Source organism: Mastigoproctus giganteus, chromosome 5 (genome assembly GCF_048544385.1).
Source record: "Mastigoproctus giganteus isolate SK-2022 chromosome 5, ASM4854438v1, whole genome shotgun sequence".
NCBI classification, from domain to species: domain Eukaryota; kingdom Metazoa; phylum Arthropoda; class Arachnida; order Uropygi; family Thelyphonidae; genus Mastigoproctus; species Mastigoproctus giganteus.
Window position 1 is genome coordinate 76,826,859 of NC_143579.1, and position 22,939 is coordinate 76,849,797.

The following is a 22,939-nucleotide window of genomic DNA, read 5'->3' on the forward strand; positions in this document are numbered from 1 at the left end:
CCATGTCAAATTCATCTGTTGCCTCTATCGTTCACCAAACTCCACTGAGAACTCTTCGACTTCCTCTCTTTGAAACTTGACTTTCTACAATCCAACTTTCCTAACAGTGAGGTAATTTTCCTTGGTGATTTTATTGTTTACAACTCCCGCTGGCTTACATTTTCTAGTCACATGACCCAGCGGGTCGAGACGCTGAATTCCCAGTAACTTGTATAATTCAATGCCTCTTGTGGTCTTCCATCAAAAGGATGGCAGAAGGATTTTGACTAATCTTGATGCTAAGAAAGCTCCAGGTCCTGATGGTATTTCTCCACTTGTTCTCAAAACCTGTGCTTCTGAAATTACTACTGTTCTGTGTCGCCTTTTTTCACTTTCTTATTCCAAAGGTGTTTTCCCTTCTGTTTGAAAATATGCTCATATCCAGCCAGTTCCAAAAAAGGATGACAAATCTCTTCCATCCAATTATCGTCCCAATGCAATTCCTTCTGCTTTTTCTAAAGTAAAGGCGAAATCAATTAACCGCCAATTCTTAAACTATATAGAAACCTTCCATCTGTCAACGCCAGTATGGATTCCGTCAATGTTGATCCACTGGTGATATTCTGGCTTATATTACTCACCTATGGATAAATTCAATGAAAACGTTTGGTGAAACTCAAGCAGTTGCTTGTGACATTTCAAACGCTTTTGATCGTGTTTGGCATAAAGTCTTCTAAATAAGCCTCCATCTTATGGTTTGCCAACTGTTTTTTGTAATTGGGTATCCAGTTTTCTCTCTGACCGATCACTGCCGGTGAAGACTCTGTCTTCTAACTTCTCCACTAATTCTGGTGTTCCCAAAGATTCAGTTCTTTCTCTCACTCTTCTACTCTTGTATATTAACGACCTTCTTCTATTGACCAGAAATGCTATGCCACAGTTTTACTGATGATAGTACCTTGCATTACACTTTCTAGTTTGAGAAATCTTGCCCTACATAAACGGCTTCTACTTCTCGAATATCCACTACCAATTCTTTAAATGCTGATCTCCAGTGGGGCAAAGATAACTTAGGTGATTTCAATCCTACTAAAACTCAGTCTGTCTTATATCTCGCAAAAAAGGATTCTTCTATTCTTATGATTATCTTCGATGACACCCTGATTTCTAGGCAAGATCACATATCTCTATTGGGGATTACCCTGACTTCTAATTTCTCTTGGCATAAGCACCTTACAAATATTGCTTCCTCTGCATCTAAAAAACTGGGTTTTCTCTTTCGCTCTCGACATTACTTTTCTTCCAAACAGCTGTTCACTCTGTACAAATCACAAATCTGCCCTACCATGGAATTGTTCCCACATCTAGGGCGGTGGCCCCAAAACCTCTCTCAGGCTTCTAGATTCCATTCAAAAAGAGGGCAGTTATGTTAATTAATGACTCATCTCTAACAGAGTTGCCCCACTCTCTGTCTCACAGACGTTCTGTTTCTGCTGCATGGCTTTTCTACAGATACTTCTGTGGGCACTCTTCTTCTGAATTGGCTTCTATAATTCTCGCCTTCTCTTCCAAAGCAGTCCTAACACTTGCCCAGTCAACATCCTTTTACTGTCCAGCTTCAAACTCACAGAACAAACGTTTCTTCTTCCTCATTTATTCATTCAATTTCCGTTTTCTGGAACAACCGCCCTTTATACATTTCCTGAAAATTACAATCTACTTAAGTTCAAGTCTAATGTCAACAAGTATCTTCTTTCATCTTCTCAACCTTCAAACCATGCATGGTACTAAGTACTATAGCTTCTAATATCTGTCGTGTTTGGGGTTTTCATTAAAAAATATCAATTAACGCATACTGATCCAATGACTGCATATAAATTTTATTTTTATCTACTTCGTTTTTGCTGTTTCTTCACTTAGAGTGTGTGTCTTTTGTGCAACAATATACTGGTCCTTTTTAGTTATTTATTTATTTATTTTTCCTCAGATGCCAGGAAGATTAAAATATGCATCATTAGCTACACACCCGAAGCGAAAAATAGCATTAATACTGTTTCACATTATAGGTGTGATACGCAGACCCAGAATTTTCAATGATGTCATCCAGAAAAACTAGTATCAAAGCACCAAATGATCGGAAAAATTTTAAAGAGGTTAAAGGAAGCAGACTGTAGTAGACAACGTAATGGGCGTTGCCGTACAAATGCAACAGAAGACCACGCATAGGGGTGGTGGATTGGGAAACAAATTCTTACCAGGAAGTTTTTCTGGCAGTCCCTTAACAAATCAATAATCTCTTACCAAACAGAAAGTGAAACAATTTTTACAATTCCAGTTAGCAAAATAAATATAAGAATGTAATGAAACAATACCATAATAAGCTAAGTGAGATATTAATTAATTGAATATTCTTAAAGAAAAGAGCGTAAGCACAAACACATAAAAAAGACAGAAAATAAATGGTCTACAGTATAATATAACTGCATTTCGAACATCACAGCAACGCATTATACCAGATGATTTTTATAGTGGTTTCTTTATACAATATTATATATTAAAAATAATAAATTAAAAAAAGTAAGAGATTACCTCAATCTTTTTCATCGAATGCTTCCAGACAATTCTCTCCAAGTGTAACGAATAAAATAAGATGAAAAAACGAATTAATGAATTCCCTCACTCATAGAGATACGACCAAATTAGACAAGCAAACGGAATCAAAAGCCGAGAGCCCCAACCCGACCCCGAAACACATCAAACCCAACCAGCAAGACCATGAGTGTGAGAAGACATTGTGTCAGAATAAATAATTAAAACCGCTTCTGATAATAAATAATTAAAACCGCTTCCGATAATAAATAATTAAAATCACTATTAAAATTACGATTAAAAAAAGATTAAAATCACGATCAAAATTTGGATGAACACTCACATTAAACGAATGCACAGCTGTTTCCCTTCCTTAAGCAGACCACGCTTTTCAGCTGATCGCCGTGTTCACAGGATGGGATTATCGCGAGGTGTTTGTGTGTGGCTCTTAAAATTCTTTTACTAATTCTTATATTTAAAAAAAAAAAAAATATATATATATATATACACACACACACACTACAAGGTGTGGCAATAAAGTTCTCATGGTGCTGTTGCGGTCATGTGTGATGAGTTTGAAAATAAATGGAAGTGGTATTTGTAATTCAAACTTTCTCCAACAGATGGTGGTATCCAGAAATTGTCCAGTCTTAACGTTCCGTGACACGATCAAATTTTTGGTTTAAACTGGATTTTATCTAGTTTTCTAATTTTAACTATCTAATTTTATCTAGTTATCTAGGTTAAATCTAGATTACGATATAGTTTACTAAAGCCTCAGAGTTTAACTAGAGTTGAACTAATATACAAGTTAGTGCAATTGCATCATTTCCGTACATAGCCAACTACTTAAGTAATTATAATTTTTTTTTTTTTTTATGTAAACCCCAAACACGAGAAGTATCAGAACCTATAGTACAGTGCTTGGGTTGGAGGTTGAGAAGACGAAAGAAGATATTCTCCAACGCGTCACAGCTAAAAAAATGTGCAACTTGTGAAATGTTTGCCGAACTCTCTGGAACGGAACATGATATTGCCATGGGGGATGTCTTTGTGTGTGCGCGATGTAAGGAGTGTAAGGAAATCAGGCGACAACTCAGCGTTGTTATGGGCCTATATGAGAGTTTGAAGGACAGGGTGGATGCCCTCGAAGGAAATAAATTGAGGGGCCCATCAAGCTCTCAGTTGCCCACATCAACGCCAGAGCTTGCACTTGGTCATCACGCAACACAGCGGCAACCCCCAAGGCAGAATGCGCTGGTCCCACAGGAACTAGTAGTTGTTGGTGACTCTATTGTCAGGGAAACGGGGAACATGCTATGTAAAAAGGATAGGTGGAACAGGACCAGGGTATGTCTGCCAGGGGCAAAGGTTGATGACGTTGTAGAGCGGATATCATCTTTCAAGGGCACAAAAGGTGATATAGTTGTACACGTTGGCACTAATGATATTAAGAGTAGGAGACCGGCAGAATTACTCAACAAGTACAGGTCACTGTTGAAAAAAAGCCGAGAATTAGGGTTGAATTTAAAAGTGTCTGCAATTCTGCCCAGACACGATAGGAGGGAGTATATGATGAGAGCCTTGTCGATCAATTCGGCCCTGGAAAGTTGTGCAAGGCTCAAGGGGTAGAATTTTTTTCAGCCTGGACTGTACTTGTTAACAGGAGAGATTGCTTCTACAGGGATGGGATACACTTAAATAGAAAGGGTGCAAGAATGTTTGCTGATGTTTCAAGGCAGTGTTAGGTGGGTCGGAAAACTGCTAGCTTGGGGGGATTCAAAGACTAATAGTTTAACAGTAACCGCAGGCAGAGGTGAAGGTGATTCTTGCACAACGTCTATTAGAATAAGTAGCGACCTGGAGCGAGGGGTGTTGGGGGTTTCAGGGACGGATGGCAGTCATCCTGGAATAGTTGGGTATATGGGATGTGTTAGGGTAACAAGGAATAGGCATAGGAGCATGTATGCTTGCATGTATACCAATGCTAGAAGTATAGTAAATAAATTTGATGAATTTGAAGTGTTGGTCAAGACATCAAAGGCGGATATTGTTGGGATAGCAGAGACGTGGTGTCACAAAGATATAAGGAATGCAGAACTGGAATTTGGGGAGTACAATGTGTACAGAAAGGATAGACAGGACAGAAAGGGAGGAGGTGTTATGCTGTTAATTAAGAAAAACATAAAATCAAAAGAAGTGCATCCAGTTGATATAGATGGACAGTGCACTGTTGAGTCAGTTTGGTGTGACATAAGCACTGCAAAAGCAAAAATAAGAGTAGGAGTGTGTTATAGGCCTAATGACTCGAATGAGTACAATGAACAATTGTACAGAGAAATAGAGTGGGCCAGTAAATCAGAATGTCTTATAATGGGGGATTTTAACTTCCCAGATATTGACTGGAACTTGTGGGTTGGTCACTCACACACTAGTCAGACTTTTGTGGATTTATTGGATGATTGTTTTCTGCAGCAGCATGTTCGAGAGGCAACCAGAGAAAGTAATACTCTTGATCTGGTTATCAGCAGTGATCATTCGTGTATTAAGAATTTGCAGATAAAGGAACCACTAGGAGGCAGTGATCACAGTGTGCTGAAGTGGGATTTACTCAAAGAGGTAACTACCGTCAGGGGTAAAGGAAAGGGTTTTTGCTTCCGTAAAGGGGAGTACAGTGGTCTCAGACAGTTTTTAAATTCTGTACAGTGGGATCGACTGACGATGTTACAAACAGTAAATTCTAAGTGGGACGCACTCAAAGAATTAATCGTGGAAGCTACTAGACTTTTCATACCGATGAAGAAATATTGTTCAAGGTTTAGGCCTAAATGGTTATCAAATGAACTAATGAGACTCGTGACAGAGAAGAAAAATGCATGGGATGCATATAAATTATCAGGCGACGCAGAAGCCTGTAGCAGATATAAGCTAGTCTGTAATCAGGTCACAAAGGAGGTTCGGCAGGCAAAGGCGGATTACGAGAAATCTTTGGCAAAAGATGCTAAGAAAAACAGCAAGGATTTCTTTACTTATATAAACTCTAAAAGGAAGGGGCTAAATATGATTGGTCCACTTGACATCGATGGTTCGACTGTTGATGATCCTGCTCAGATAGCAAACAAACTGAATGAGTATTTTGCATCTACATTCACACGTGAGGAATCATTACAGTTTGAAAATGGAAGAAGGTTATCAAATTGTAGCAGTGTGCTTAATGATTTTGTAATAACTGAGAGCAAAGTGGAGGAGAAATTGTTGAAGTTAAACATAAGAAAGGCACCTGGGGCGGATGGGATCTATCCAGTTATATTAAAGGAGGCGGCAAAGCAACTAAGCAAACCCTTAGCCATAATTATGAGAGCATCCTTGGATTCAGGGGAGGTTCCCACGGACTGGAGATGTGCAAATGTATCCCCAATTCACAAAGGAGGTTCGAAGGGTGACACGAATAATTACAGACCAGTTAGTTTAACTTCTGTTCCGGGTAAAATAATGGAGTCACTGGTTAAAGATGCAGTGCAGGATCATCTAGACAAGACTGCAGCAATAATTCAGACACAGCATGGGTTTGTTAAGGGAAAGTCTTGTCTGACAAATTTGATTGGTTATTATGATGTGGTCACAAAGGAACTGGATGCAAAAAATAATTTTGATATCATATACTTGGATTTCAGGTAAGCTTTTGACACTGTTGCGCATGGAAGACTACTGTACAAATTGGAGCAGAATGGTATTAAGGGTAAGTTGCTATAATGGATAAAAGGATGGTTAAGTGGGAGAAGACAGAGGGTGGTAATCAATGGGTGCTGCTCTTCGTGGACTAATGTTATTAGTGGAGTCCCACAGGGTTCGGTGTTGGGTCCACTGTTGTTTTGTATATTTATCAATGATATTGATGAAGGTATATCAGGCTTAATGTCGAAGTTTGCAGATGACACGAAGGTTGGCAGGGTTGTTAATGACAGTAATGGCAGTGTGCTACTGCAACAGGATCTAGATAATTTGGGCAGATGGGCTAAGAAGTGGCAACTGAAGTTTAACCTTGACAAATGCAAAGTACTGCATATGGGCAGAAGTAATCCCAGAGAAACGTACCAACTGTGTGGTACTACACTTAAGGTGGTAGAAAATGAAAAAGACCTGGGAGTAATTGTGCAGTCAGATATGAAGTTTTCTGAGCAATGTAGACAGGCTGCTAGGGCAGGTCATGGGGTTTTGTCAATGATATATAGGAATTTTGCTAGCAGGGAAAAGGAGGTGATTGTCCCTCTGTATAAGGCAATGGTCAGGCCACGCCTTGAGTACTGCGTACAGGTCTGGAGGCCTCATTTTAGGAAGGATGTAGATTTGCTTGAGCGTGTACAGAGAAGAGCAACACGATCGGTGAGGGGAATGAAGGGATCCTCTTACCAGGAGAGGCTTAAGTTCTGCAAATTGCAGTGGCTGGAGACTAGGCACCTGCGCGGTGATCTGATTGAGGTCTATAAGCCCTTGAATGGGTTGAGCACGCTGAATTCTGATGGGATCCTCCCACTTGTTCAGAATACGAACCTACGGGGACATAAGTTCAAATTAAGAAAGGATAGATGTAGAATAGATGTGCGGAAATTTGCCTTTAGCCAGCGGGTGGTTAATTGCTGGAACAAACTTCCATCTGTCGTTGTGGAAGTTGATAGGTTAAATAAATTTAAGGAGGAACTGGACAGGCAATTGGAGGGTATGGTGTGATTTTTTTTTTTTTTTTTTGGCTGATGCTGCATAAGCTCCTACACTTGCTTTCTTGCATCAAGTGCCACTACTACTACTACTACTACTACTACTACTACTAACTTCTGTAGACTGTAATTTTCAGGAAATACGTATGAAGGAAGGTTGCTCCAGAAAACGGCAGTTGAATGAATAAACGAGGAAGATGAAAAGTTGGTTCGGTGAGTTTGAAGTTGGACAGTAAACGGATGTTGGCTGGTGGCGGCACGTGTTCGGACCGTTTTGAAAGAGAGAGCGGGAAGTATAGAAGCCAATTCAGAAGAACAGTGCCCATGAAAGTATCTGTAGAAGAGGCATGCAGCAAAAAATGTACGTCTATGAGAGAGCGAGTGGAGAGACTCTGTTAGAGATGAATCATTAATTAATCTAACTGCCCTCTTCTGAATGGAATCAAGAAGCCTGAGAGAGGTTTTGGGGGCACCACCCCAGTTGTGGGAATAATATTCCATGGCAGGGCGGATTTGCGATTTATACAGAGTGAACAGCTTTTTGGAAGAAAAGTAACGCCAAGAGCGAAAGAGAAAACCAAGTTTTTTAGATGCAGAGGAAGCAATATTTGTAAGGTGCTTGTGCCTAGAGAGATTATAAGTCAGGGTAATCCCCAAAGCGATATATCATTTTGGCTAGAAATCGGAGTGTCACTAAAGATAAGCATAGGAGCAGAAGAATCCTTTTTGCGAGATATAAGACAAGACTGAGTTTTAGAAGGGTTGAAATCAACTAAGTTGTCTTTGCCCCACTGGAGAATTACTTGAAGATAGGCATTTAAGGAATTGGTAGAATTTTTCGAGAAATTGAAGCTGATTGAGCAGGACAAGGTTTCTCAAAATGGAAAGTGGAATGCAATGTGCTATAATCGGCAAAACTATATAAATTGGCATCATTAAGTATATCTCATATTGTGAATACCTTCACAACGAGTTGCCTTGATATTGCACTACCTCGAATAAGTAACACTTCACCATAGGAGAAGACTATTCTTACTTATTCTCAGCGGATACAATCACCATAAGCTCCGAAAGGGTGCCTTATGGGTGATGATATCCGCTGAGAATAAGTAACAATAGTCTTCTCCTATGGTGAAGTGTTACTTATTCGAGGTAGTGCAATATCACGGCAACTCGTTGTGAAGGTATTCACAATATGAGATATACTTAATGATGCCGATTTATAACTGCTTAAGTAGTTGGCTATGTACTGAAATGATGCAATTGCACTAACTTGTACACTGGATAAATCTTTAACAGAAACGTGTGAAAAGTTAAAAACTGTTTATGGAGATGAAACGTTAAGTTGACCAGTGTGTCTGAACAGTATAAGCAGAGTAGTTGAGACTAGCGTCTAAACGAAGTATGGCTCTATGAATTTTCAGGCGGTTTCCGTTCAGTTGCTGTCGCCGAGGTCACCTGTTTTTGCGGCATTGGTTTTTGAGCGAGTGCCGGCGAGGCTTAGCTGTTGAGTCAAGGGAGGAAAAAATTATTTTTAGTTATTTCGCTCGCTATATGGTGCCACGTATTTTCTATATTTAAATTTTATTTTTCAGAGGCTTGAATCCATGTCATCGTCACTGGTGGTCTGGTGTTCATCCCCACAGCTACCATTTCAGTTGTAAGAATATGTGTAAATGTGCCTGTTATAGTCAAGAGTGTGTGTGTGTGATGTCAAGAGATTTGTATTTTGCATACGAGCTTTGTTCTGATTGGTGGGGGATATGAAAGAGTGTGCTGATTGGTTGAGGAGTCTAAACGAAGTACGGCTCTGTGAATTTGTCGGCGTTTCTGCTCGGTTGCTGCCGTAGAAATCATCTGTTTTTGCCACGTTGGTTTTCATGAGATCATCGGTGATATGAAAGAGGACTGCTGATTGATTGAGGATATGAAAGAGCACTCTTTTAATTTTATGAGGATTAAATGTATATTTTGGCCGATGGGGATGGCGCCATCTATCAGTCTTTTCTGTACGTTGAAAAGTGAGAACCTGAAATTAATGATTTTATTTTATTTTGTGTGTTTTGATGGTTAAATGTATATATATTTCCCACTAACTAACCATGGTATGGTGGCTCCATCTGTTGGTCCTATCTGCAAGTTGAAAAGTGAGAATCTGAAATTAATGATTTTATTTTATGTGTTTTGATGATTAAATAAATATATATTTTTTATCCATAGATATGTATGATGTCTCCATATATCTGTCCTTTCTGCAAGTTGAATTTGTTTCCCAATGTTTAGACACACAGTTTGTCTTTGAAAAAGTAAATGCTCTGATGTGTATATTTATTTATTTACTGTCATCGTCAAACAATGGCACCATCTATTGGTCCAATCTGCAACTTGAATTTTTACTCTATATTTGAAATAATTTAATGCCTTTTACATTTCTAAAAGTAACTTCCCAAAAAAAATTTTAAGGTTATTGATTAAAGGAAAAATTAAAAATTTATTTTCTAGTATCTAGGAAAAAAAGACAGGCACAATATTTTACAAATAGATAGATATATTTTTTATTGATAAGTTTTTACAGAACTAGCTACAAATCACAAAAAAATTAACACAAACACTTGCCTAGGTACATTGCTTTTATCTAAACGGATACGTCCTATGTTTCAATGTGTAGGCAGTTTAAAGTTCTTCGATCATCGAAATTACAGCATTGTACAAACCATAAACGTTGAAATCTGTGGTTACTCCTTTCAAACACTTAGCAGAAAAAAATTTTTAACACTTGTATATGGTTCAGCAGTTCTGACATAATAAGCACACACGTCGTTAAATGCAACATTGAAAGAAGTTAAAAACAAATTGTTCTTTATACGTTCTCTAACACTGTCAAGGTGCTCCATTATAACTGTTTGAATTAACAGAAACGCAGGCTTTTCGTTTTCTAGGCATTGAAGAAAAGAATCTATGGCTATGATACTAGTAGACAAAACTTAAAGTTCAGAGAGATGTAGGGTTAAGCGTACCTCAGGTTCTAGCGATAAGTGTTTCCAATAGAAGTCGCAAGTACCGTCTTCCATATTGATTCGCAGTTGATGCAGTTGGATTTCAACTTTAGCTTTAGCTCTAATGGAAAGCAAGATATCAGACATTTTGTCTTTGAATTCAGTCCACTGTCTTCTTGATAACCGCATGTGTGCATTTGTTGTCTCAACCATAACATGTGGTTCGAATTCGTAACAAGAAACACGCACTGTGGTGCTATGGCTCAAACGTCTATAGAAAACAATGTTCTGATTTCTTACTTCGTCAAACTTTTCAGACCGTGACATTTTGGAAAAATTACAACAGTGGAAAAATTACAACCGCACAGAGAAAGTTTCAAAGTGCAAATGAAGTCCAAATGTTACCGCTTCATATGCGCCGAATCTAGTCACGTGGTTACAAACGCAATCACTCGTGACGTACCAGGAACTAACAGAACGCGCACATCGGGCAATAAAACAAAGGTCAGTTTTACTTCAAAGAAGGTGACCACTTTATGATCACATGATGTTTGAACTCAGTGATAGTGCCATAGTATCAATCCATGCTTTAATTGTAGAGTAAACAAAACATTTCCGATATCATGCCCAACCCTTGATGATGTCATTAACAACCCCAAGTCTACGATTTTTGTTTTAAAACAACTCATTTATCGTTGAGAATCTGAAATTAATTATTTTCTTTAATTTATGTGTTTTTGATGATCAAATATATATATTTCTGCCATGACTGTATGGTGCCTCCATCTATTGGTCCTTTCTGCAAGTTGTTTTAACTTTCAAATAAGATGTCAAACTTATGACACATTTTTTGTTTGAATTCGCCGTTCGTGTGATGTACTGAAAAGAGCGTTTCCTGTTGATCGTTTTGATGATGCTGTTTCACTCTCCTAGCATGGTAATTTCCTTATTGGTTGCAATGTGCACAAACTCTTGATTCTAAACATTAATTGGTTGTTGTCAACTGTCGTTTCAATCCACGAGTTTGTACTGAAAAGTTTGTTTACTGTTGACTGTTTCGATGACATTGTTTCACGCTCCTAGCTTGGAAATTTCCTATTGGTTGCGACATGCACAAACTCTTGATTCTAAACGCTCATTGGTTGTTGTCAACTGTCGTTTCAATCCACGAGTTTGCTTTAAAAGAGGTCAATATGGTCACAATTCTCACTTGCTTTTTTTCATAGTCTAACTGTCCAAAGATGGCTAGCCAAGATGTTTTCTTCGCTGTTGATGATGCTGATTCGGAGTTGTGAGAGGCGGTGATTAAGCTAGAGAAGGAGTATACGGAAGCACGGATGATAGAGGCAGAGCTTGAATTCTGCAGAAGCTTGGAGTATTCAAGTGTATTTTTTCATTATTGAAAAATTTTTAATTTCGATTTTTAAAAAATTGCTTTATAGAGTTATTGTTTGGTAATTGTATTTCTAACCGTTACTCTTTCAGAATGCAGTGTTTTTTGGCACCGAACAGGCTAACGTCCCATGTACCAAAAATCAGGCGGGGTGTTCAAGAGATGTCTTGATCATGGAAGGTTCGGGGCTACACGAAGCTGATAATTTGGATCCAAAGAGCCCATCTATATTGGATGATGTCGTTGAAGTTATTGATGATGACGAGGATGTAAGTATGTCTATATATATATTTTTTTTTTTCCGTGACAACAAACCCCCAACTCTCATGCAACTTTTTTTTTTAATTTTAGATGGAAGAAAGAGATGGAGACGGCTAGCATAATAATTTCGAGAGCTTCTACAGCATACAGGATGGGGTTGAGCGCTATTCAAAGAAGTACTGGGCCTTGTTTAAAACTTACGAGGTCTGGTTTAGAGATATAACTGATCTAGCAGACGGGATCTGTTTTTTCGAACTTTCGACGGATGCTTGAAGAGATAATAGCTAGTTTAATCAATCAAGGTATTTATTCTCATGTTAGGTTGTGCTTAGACGCCCACAGCCTAAAAAATCCAATAAACCTACCCTTCATGCCCCTGACAGATCTGACATTTGACCGCGTGATGTTGGCATTCATAGCAGTCGATCAGTCGAACAGTGAGTTTATACTTATGGACGACTTGAATCTGGACGTTATTCTAACTAATATTACCAATAGGGGAGGGTGGAACCGTCCTGAGAACATAAAAAATGGGCAATGTTGAATTTGAATGACTTTTTGAAAAAAAAAACAATCTGTCATTCAAATCAATAATACCTTCAGTTTGTGTCTTGCCAGAGCTATAGCTGTCGGTATTTCTGCCCATCAGGACGGTGCTGAAACTTACAGACAGGTGCGAGAGGACGCATGTAATATGCAAACTATCAGGGCTACAAATTTACACGGAATCGCAGGGGTTGCTTTAGGAAGTTGTGGCTTGAATGAAGTTGAACTGTTTCAGCGTGTGGTCCCTGATTGCCAGCTTGTGGTTATTTCCACAGAGTGCGGTTTTGAAGTTGCATATCGGGGTCCCGCTGCTGATAAACAGATATTTCTCCTCAACCACGACGGACATTATGATCTTTTGCGATCTTTGAAAGCTTTGTTTGGCAGTAATTACTATTGTCCCCTCTGCCTTAAAGTTTTACCTAATTGCGAGAGACTGAACACTCACAATTGCGCTTTCAAGTGCAATAGATGCAGAGCTGTCACCATTCATAATGAAAGCAACCTTCTCTCGTGTATTTTTTGCAATCGTTATTTCCAAGGCGAACAATGCATTAACTCTCACAGGGAAAACAATACTTGCTCTGAAGTGCATCGCTGTCCCATTTGTTTGTGCACTTTTCTTACTAGTACAGCACACAAATTTATCGATCCCGACTTCTGTAGCCACTGTAAGACTGTGCACAAAACACAATATTGTTTTGTTCAAAAACCTGAGGACCCAAAGCACGATGTTTCTGTTGTTTTATTTGACACAGAAACAGTCTTGCTAAACAGCGAGCACGTGGCTGTGCTCTGCGTTGCTTCTTTTGGCGACCAGAAACGCATTTACTGGGCCGAAATTGCATGGTAGAGTTTTTGGTTGAGCTGTTAGAAGTCCAAGAGACCTCGAAACGAGGCAAGGATGGCCGAAAACTTCGACACTCAGAGCCAAAATATAAGAATGTGCGAATAGTCGCCCACAACCTTTGAGGTTTTGAGGGCTACTTCGTGCTATCTTATATTTTAGCGAAGCACATAGTTCCTCAAACGATCTATAATGGGTCGAAGATTTTGGGCATCTTTCTGTCTGCGTTAAACATAGTCTTGTTGGACTCATTCATTTCTAGCAGTTCCGCACCGAAAGCTGCCATCGATGTTCGAGCTGCCTGAGGTCCGTAAGGGCTTCTTCCATCACGAATTCCACAAGATAGATATCATATTAGATTATGTGGGAGCTTTTCCCGACCAAAAATATTTTAAAACGGAATTCATGAGCGAAGAAATCCGTACGGAATTCGTGTTATGGTACCGAGAGAAGTCAGGAGAGACATACAACCTGAAATGTGAGCTTTTGGCTTATGCCTTGGATGACATAAGGGTACTGCGAGATTCCTGCAATAAGTTCCGTTCTTTCTTCATAGCAGCCTTGCACGTTGATCCTTTCTGTCAGGACATCACTATTGCCGGTGCATGTAGCAGGATCTTCGCCAGAAACGTTTTAGAACCAAACACTTTTGTTTGTTATTTGGAGCATTAGCAACTAAGGCCATATTGCTCCGGGGATGTGCGGTGGTCATTCCCTGACCTTTCCGCATCCTCCGTATTTGGTGGTGACGGGTTCGAACCCCGGTCTAATCAAGAAGCGTGTGCTACGCACTGCTGCTCCTTCCCACCTGGCTACGGAGGCGCCCAAGAACCAAACACAATGGCTATCCTGCCACCTGGCAGCTACATAGGGAGCAATGCACAGAGTAGGAAGACATTGGCTTGGCTTTGGTGGCTGGAACAACAGAGCAACATTAAAATTCAACACGCTCGATCACAGGGTGGGGAAGTTAGAGTAGCTCCTTTTTTATTAGATGGGGTTTGCCTACGAGTTTTACCGATGCTACTATCACGGGTGCAAGAAGTGTTTTCAGTCTAACACTATATAGACACAGAGAAACAAGCCTATGGGCACCCTATACTCTGAAACCATGGACCTCGAGGCTTTCATTAGGTCTCAAGGAAATGATGTGGTTTCTGTATGGAAATGCCAGTTTGACACCCACAGAAAAACGACTCAGCCATGAAAGATTTTGTTGCAGCGTTCTTAATGCACGAATCAATTATTCCACATAGTGCTCTCAGAGGCAGTAGAGTTGATTGTTTTAAACTTTACCACCAGGTGGCGGATAACGAGGAGATTCACTATGTGGATTTCTGTTCATTGTATCCATGGGTTTGCAAATAAGGCGTATTTCCTCACGGTCGCCCTAAAGTCATTCTTAGTGACTGACTATAGTCAATGCATACTTCATCCATGCAACGGTGACAGCGCCCAAAAAAGAGTTCTTACCCGGCATCCCAATAAGCTCCAATGGCAAGCTAGTGTTCCCACTATGCAATGCTTGTGCTGAGCAGATGTCGCTTGCTTGTAATCATGAGGATCGGAGCTTTTCGGGGATTTGGTGCACACCTGAGTTTTCCCTGGCTGTTGAGAGCAGTTACAAAATTAATAACATATATGAAGTTTGGCATTTCGAAGAGAGCCATAAGTCGTTATTTGGTGGCTACATAGACACCTTGAAAATCAAACAGGAGGGGCCGGGCTGGCCCGAGGGGATTGATCCCGACATGTACAGCTCCGACTTTAAAAGTAGAGAAGGTATCGCTATGGATAGGCATGAAATAAAGGCGAACCTCGCTAAATGAGCGCTTGGAAAATTGTGCCTTAACTCTTTATGGGAAGGCTTGCAATGAGAACCAATAGGGTGAGTACAAAAGTATGTAACACTTACGAAAGCATTGTAGAGCTTTTCATGGATGATACCAAAATCATACACGATGCCATGTTAGTGTCGGAGGAAATAATGCAAGTTGCATTCGCTCCGATCGATGGAACGGAGGAACCCTACCATCGGGGGAATGGAGTCATTGGCTCTTTCGTCGCTTCCTATGGCCGAATGAAGCTCTACAAGGCTATGGTCTCTCTACACCATCGTCTCATTCATTGCGATACCAATAGTATAGTGTGCACCCAGAAACCAGGTGACAAACGTCCACCTATCGATCACTCGTTGGGACAGCTCACAGACGAATTGTCTGGAGATCATATTGTCGAGTTAGCCTCGATGGGTCCCAAATCTTACCCCTTCCGCAATCGAGGGAGTAAAACAGTGACCAAATGCAAGGGTGTGACCCTTAATGCCAAAAACGCGAAGGCAGGCAACCTGGACATTATGAGAGCTGCAGCAAAAGGCCAACATGGTGATGTTTCTGTCCGGAGAGACAAATGTACTTCTTGTAACAAAAAGGTTTGGATTTACTTTCGCTAAACGTGTGGTTGGAGACGACACACACACTTACCCTTATGGATATTTCCAAGACACATAGTGAAAGCTAACCACCTAGACATCAAACTGTCAACATTAGAAAAAATCCCAGTGAAATCCCCATGTTTTGACGCTAAGCAGATTTCAGGGGCTACTCCTGGTGGAGTCTCCTTTTTTTTCAGGATATTGGCAAGGTTGATCGGGCACGCACTTCCCCATCCTATTCCCTCCAACGTCACGTTCGTGACAGCACTCGGGGGTAATCGCGGCACCCCTTCCACCCATCACGAAGTGACGGGCGCGCTTAGATGTGGTGGGAATGCACACACAACCCTTTTTTCGTGTTGTCATGATTGGGTTCTTTGGAAAGGCAGTTTCCAAAAAGCATCTTTTTCACAGCGAAATACTCGCAACTTTTTTTTTTAAAAGGGGACAATGCATATTTTTTCTGGAGATGTCACCTTCTATCTTTACCGTTGCTAGTCCTGCCTCTCGCATCTGTACACATGCGCGCAAACACACATAAATACAAGGTCCAGACTCGTGCGCGATCACTTACATAATGATGAATTATCCCTTTACAGCTATAGTCTCAGGAGCAACACAGAGTGGAAAGACGTTTGTATTGTCACTGTTAGAAAATAGTGAAATTTTAATTTTGCCACCACCTCAAAGAATCGTCTATTGCTATTCAGAGTCTCAAGATAAGTTTCGGTGTTGCCCACAAATCGAGTTCGTAGAGGGCTTAAACATCCCCGAATTCGATCGAAGAGTAAACAATTCACTCGTTTTAGACGATCTCATTAACCAGGCAAAAGATAGTGTTGTAGTGTCAGAAATATTTATAAAGGGATCACACCACAGAAATCTGAGTGTTCTTTTATTAACACAAAACTTGTTCTCTCAAGGTACTCAGTTCCGCACTATTAGTTTGAATTTGCACTATCTGATTGTTTTTAAAAAACCCCGCGACTCGAGACAAATCTCATATCTATCAAGTCAAGTGTTCCCTGGTATGTCACGTGTTCTCGTTGACATATATAAAGATGCCACACGCAATCCGCATTCATATCTACTGTTTGATTTTTGTCAGAATACTGATGATAGACTGAGACTGTGCACACACGTGCTACCAAACGTGGGATCTACTGTCATTTATGTACCCAAATGGCTGGACGTCTAAAACGCAATGCTAACTTCATAAAGTATCTGTCAGGAGCTCAACCAAAACAGGCCACTGCCATTTTGAAAGCCTCAAACCCCACCCAAATCAATTCACTCTGTGAGATCTGCAAAAACGTAATCAGAGGCAACATTCCTTTGACAGACAGAGTGAAAACCAGGTTACAGCACAAAAAATGCCTGCTTAGAACACTATCTGATAAAAAAGTAGCATTTAAAACAAGGCGGAAATTAATATATCAGCAAGGAGGGCCTTGTTCCCCCTGTTAGCAAGTATTATCACACCGCTCATTACAAATTTGATCAGAAGATGAGTGAACCTTTCCTCAAATTCCTACGTAACTGCGCCACCAGAACAAAAACAGCTACTATCTTTAGATGAGCAGATGTCGGCAATCTTAAAAAGGCAGGATTTGCCGTCCGAGTCTAAAGTCAAAATGTATCTTCAGATTCTGCAGTCATATTTAGGTTTGAAAACTAATGTTGCAAAAGAGTCAACTTCTACAGCATCAAGCGACAGCAAGGTCACCGTACCAAGCTTCGCTGCGTCGTTACCCAGCATTCCCTCTGAAGCGCGACAACAACAGCCCGAGGGTAGAGTCATAAAACATCGCAAACTAGGCAAACGAAGTCATAAACCTTGATTTCTCCTCGTCGTTTCAGGAACAAGAACAGGTGGATATGGTTATGGCGAGTATTTTTTTTTTCAATAAAACAGACACGTTTTAAAAATAAATAAATTTATTTTGGAGGTAAATGTTGAAATACATCTATTGTGGCAATTACATCATTTGCCCACAAATCTTTACAATAATATTTGTTTACAATCTTTTTGCATAGAAATGCCTCTACATCTATGAGTCAGGAAAAAAATACAGTGTAGCCCACACGCTATAGATTCTGGATGTTGAATTAACACTTTGTTATAAGTCCTTTTCTTACTCTTCTGGTTAAGGAAGGCTGCAATGTTCTGTGTTGGCGGTCTTGCAAAGCTGTCAAAATATTGACTTTTGTTTTTTCCCAGGTAAACACACACCCAATGGGTGCCTGGTAAGTGTGCAAAGTCAGTATTGATGGGGAGTAGGGCCGGTTTTCTCTCTATTCTTGACGGTAATTCGTCCCTGGCACAGACACTGATCAAAAGTTTTCTTGATTCACTGTCTGCTTCTAAAACTTTCAAAATCTGTTCAGTGTTCATATAATCTATGAGAACTGCACAGTCTTTAGTCACAGAAAGAATGTATTCGAATTCGGCATACAAGATCACTGTTATGTTTTTGGGAAGTGGTTCTGCGAATTTAATTTCAAGGCGAACACCGCCTCGACGTGTTGAGCTTATGTGTTCAACTACTGCATTTTGATCTGGGGTTAAATCGAAGGCATAAAGCACGTTGCCTTCTGTATAATCCAAGAGTGATATGTTGTTTCCACAGTCTGAATTCCACTTGTTTAGGGATGTAAAAAGCGACAGGTAGAATCTGATTTAATGTCCGTTCTTATAATCGGGTGTGAGTGGTATGGAAGGATACTGGACCCCGTCAGCCGTCAGAAGTAAACAGCACAGGTTGTAGTGGGTAAAATTAAATGGGTTGCTTTTGAAGGAGCCGTTGAAACTATCACTGGACACAATACTGACGATTAGATGGGCTGGGATCTGGCCTAGATATATATTGTCGCTGGTAGAGACGGACATACCTTTGGAAACTGAAAAGTAAGTAACATTAACTCTGTTAATGGAGTAAACAAGTGGGTGCTTTTCAAGAACACTCATGTGGGCTAGTTGTATGTTGGAATTAAGTCTAATTTTACGCACAAAAAGACAGGCTTCACGTATGTGAACCTTCGCTGTATTGTCGAGAGACAACAGACAGAACTCAGATGAGCTGCAAACCATTCTCAGATGGAGTGATATGTTGTTAATAATATATTTGGCCTGGTGGCACAAATCTAGTCTGAGATGACCCAGAAGTTCCACAGTTTTGGTGTTCGTAAAGAACTTCATATGTTGATTCATACCGCTGTCGGGCTGAGAAAACATTTGCGACACATCGCAAACATTGTCTTTCACAAACAGTTCTGTACTGAGTTGGGAACGTTTTGCTCTGTGGTCAAAATTCAAAAGCGTTTCTAAATAGACTCTATAGGTGTAGGTGTCACTGCGTGAACTGAATAGTTTATCTTGAACGAAAAGATCAACATGCTTAAACATGGAGTAGAAAAAGTTGTTGACAACACCCATATTCGACTGCAGTTCTTTACCATCATTTTGGGTTAACTGTACTTTGAGTCGCAAATAAGTTTTTCCCAGGTCCGATATTCTTCCAATGTTCCCGGAACGGAAAATTCCATTGGACCCGGTGTGTCAACAGATGCTAAAGGCAAGAAAGTAACATAGGAAGATCGTCGCACAGATTAGTAGCAAGCTGTGCAAACAAATCTAATTCTGTCATCATCATCTGCATCATTGAAAGATGTCCTGGTATTTTTTTCGTCGTTTGCCTCCATTCTGACTATGCACTTTTTGCTTTATGGCCTGTCCCACTTCGGAAGCTCGATTTATAAATGATCGTTTCACGGGTGCTCCTGAAATGACATCATCGATCATATTACGACCTGCTGACAGCACTTGGCGACCGACGAACTTAGCAGCAGGCTTCAGACATGGAGAGAGAAATGTAAATGCAGATCTGAATATACTGCCTAGCCCTTGACCTCTCTGGATCACTGCTCCTGCAACGTAGGGACTTCCCCCGCCTGCACGGTGTAGTATTGCACGTAAGCGTTAATTGGGGTCGAAAATGCAGCTTAATTAGAGTTTTCCCTCCCCTCTGAATGGAAAAATCTGACCGCTGTCTGTGCGAATTTGAATAGTCACGGAATGAATGTTTGAGAGAAGCACAGGGTAATAATCCAAATGCTAGAATTCACCTCTGCTTCCGAACGGTACTACTTGCAAAAGAGGAGCTTTGGTGTCCTCACTATCTGATCTTCGATCACGTTACTATAAACGACGTAAGAACCAACACCCCTATTTATATCGCATGGAAATCTCAAGCTCACAGTTCGTTCGAAATCACCGTGCAGACGGTCAGAACCAAACAGCTCGCCTAGTCCTGTCTCAGGGAAATGAAGACGCACACCGCTTTCTATTTTGAAAGAAACAAAGCCATGGGTATTTACAGTCCCCTTAATTTCGGGAGCAATTTCTGTCATAGCCTGTAGGATTTCGGAGATGCTATTGTAATGACCATAAGGAATTTTATACTCGCAAACACCACGAGCCGAAGGTCCTATGAACGTAAGCTTCCTATTAACACTGTTAGTCTTTATTGGGGGTAACATAATTTTACCTTTATGTATCCACTTTCCGGTATACTCACCTTTGAAAATTCTATGTTTGTCAATAACAACAACATCGCTCCTGACTTTAGCTTTAGGGGTCAGGCCTAGAATTTCGGCAGTTCGGAAAGCCATACGCAATTCACTGCCGTTCTTAAGCTTAATTGTGAATCTCTCCCTGAATTCTGTCTCTACTACCTTAAGCTCTAAATTGGCGAATTTTCGTACTCGCTGTCCAATATGTAAATCTCTGGGTTCCTGGCTGGCTGTTCTTTCTGCAGAGTTGCAAACACAGGCCAGCCTTCGGAAATATTGTCCCAGGACTTAGGAACGTGTATTTCTGCCAGTGAAACTTCCCACTTACCTTTGAGAGCAATAGTATCGGGTAAGACAATAGTAAAATTAGACTGTGTATTCTCGGGATGGAAATCCATGCACTCGTTACTCGGTAGGGTTAAGAAGAACATCTTTAGCCGAAACCCAACTGTTGTAGGATGCTGGATATCCTCACCACTTAACACATAATTGACGCTCCCCACCCACATGTCGTTCCTTAAGTACTTTTTCAATAAGATAGATGTCGACAGGTTGTGTGTCGTGGATGTTAACAAGTTGTTGTTGCTCATAAAAGATGCCTTCAATCGTTTCACCTGCCTTGTCTTTGACTCTGTACACAACTGGTTGTCTTCGTTTCAATACTTGGGATATAGTAAAAATCTCATGACTCCAACTAACCCAGAATCCTTTGTGGAAAGGATGAGAACCTGTGCTTGGAACGACACGATCCCCTAGTTTAAATTTGGGAATCTGTTCGTTGCGTTTTTTCAAGTACAATTGTCTGTAGACGTCTTCTTCATTATGCAAAGTGACATCAGCTCGTGGCATCCCTATGGTTCTATGCTGCATTCGATTATAAGCAGCTACAATGTCGGGAAGAACATGCGCATATTTCTTACTTTCAGAATAAGTTATCCATTTAAATATTTTTTCTTCCAGAGTTCGGATGAAACATTCAGCTATGGCAGCCTTTTTTTCTGATCTAGTAGTAATAATAGAAATTAATGTTAAGAGACTTAAATAATGCTCTCACATCCTTATTTGTAAATTCTTTGCCTTGGTCGCTGTTAAGACTGAATGGCATTTATTCCTTGAAAATTGATTTGAATGCCATTACCATTTGCTTTGATGTTTTTATTTCTAAGTGTTCGCACCCAGGCATATGTTGAAAAGGCATCTATACAAATGAGCAAATAGCACACTCCTCCATTATCTTTAAACAGATTGGAAACTTCTGCTAAAACACATTGAAACGCATGTAGTCCTGGAACTATTATCTGGTTTCTAGGAAAATTATCTCTTTGAGGTTTGTGTCTCATATAAGCAGGCTGTGATGACAAGTACTCTTTCACAACACACCTGGGTAGTTTTGTATGTTTTTGTAATGCATTAACACCACTGAAATTTCCCACAACACGAGGATCATTGTAATCTTCTAACCTTTTTTTTGTTGTTCTTTTCCAGATGGAGACGCTTTACTTACAAGAAGCCCAGGAGTACTGGTGGCATTTCTAATGGTTTTTCTCTGCGCCTTATGTGAGCTGTTGATGTTGCTGTCAAAAGAAGAAGTGGGGTTAACAAACAGCGTTGAAGGTTTTGTTACGGGGGAAAAAACAATAATCCCAACATTGTAATTTTTGTGTGTGTATATATATATATATTTTTTTTTTTTTGTCAATAAAAATATATCTATTTGTAAAAATATTGTGCCTGTCTTTTTTTCTTAGATATTAGAAAATAAGTTTTTAATTTTTCCTTTAATCAATAATCTTAAAAAAATTTTTTTGGGAAGTTACTTTTGGAAATGTAAAAGGCATTAAATTATTTCAAATATAGAGTAAAAATTCAAGATGCAGATTGGACCAATAGATGGTGCCATCGTTTGACGATGATGGTAAATAAATAAATATACACATCAAAGCATTTACTTTTCAGGTTTTTCAAAGACAAACTGTGTCTAAACATTGGGAGACAAATTCAACTTGCAGAAAGGACAGATATATGGAGACATCATACATATCTATGGATAAATAAATATATATATTTAATCATCAAAACATATAAAATAAAATCATTAATTTCAGATTCTCACTTTTAAACTTGCAGATAGGACCACCAGGTGGAGCCACAATACGAGCTTACATAGCTATGGGTAAATATATATATATATATATATATATTTAACCATCAAAGCACATAAAATAAAATAAAATTATTAATTTCAGATTATCACTTTTCAACTTGCAGATAGAACCACCAGATGGAGCCACCATATGAGCTTACATAGCTATGGGTAAAAAAATATATATATTTTTACCCATAGCTATGTTTTACCCATATATATATATAACCATCAAAGCTCATAAAATTAAATAAAATCCTTAATTTCAGATTCCCACTTTTCAACTTACAGAAAGGACTGATAGATGGCGCCATCCCTATCGGCCAAAATATACATTTAATCCTCATAAAATTAAGAGAATGCTTGTTCATATCCTCAACCAATCAGCAGCCATCTTTCATATCACCGATGCCTCACGAAAACCAACGTGGCAAAAACAGATGATTTCTATGGCAGCAACCGAG

At 39.7% G+C, this 22,939-nt stretch overlaps 1 protein-coding gene across 1 annotated transcript; it reads right to left on the reverse strand.

Moving 5' to 3' along the window:
- Positions 1-20,803: 20,803 nt before the first annotated feature.
- On the reverse strand, positions 20,804-21,181 carry LOC150085505 (uncharacterized). Its single transcript, XM_090374584.1, has one exon. The coding sequence runs from the start codon at positions 21,179-21,181 to the stop codon at positions 20,804-20,806; it is 378 nt and encodes a 125-aa protein (XP_090230710.1).
- Positions 21,182-22,939: the final 1,758 nt, after the last annotated feature.

What these genes read in the sequence shown, in the direction of transcription:
- LOC150085505 (XM_090374584.1), bottom strand. Translation starts at nt 21,181, where the DNA reads ATGCCACGAGCTGATGTCACTTTGCATAATGAAGAAGACGTCTACAGA.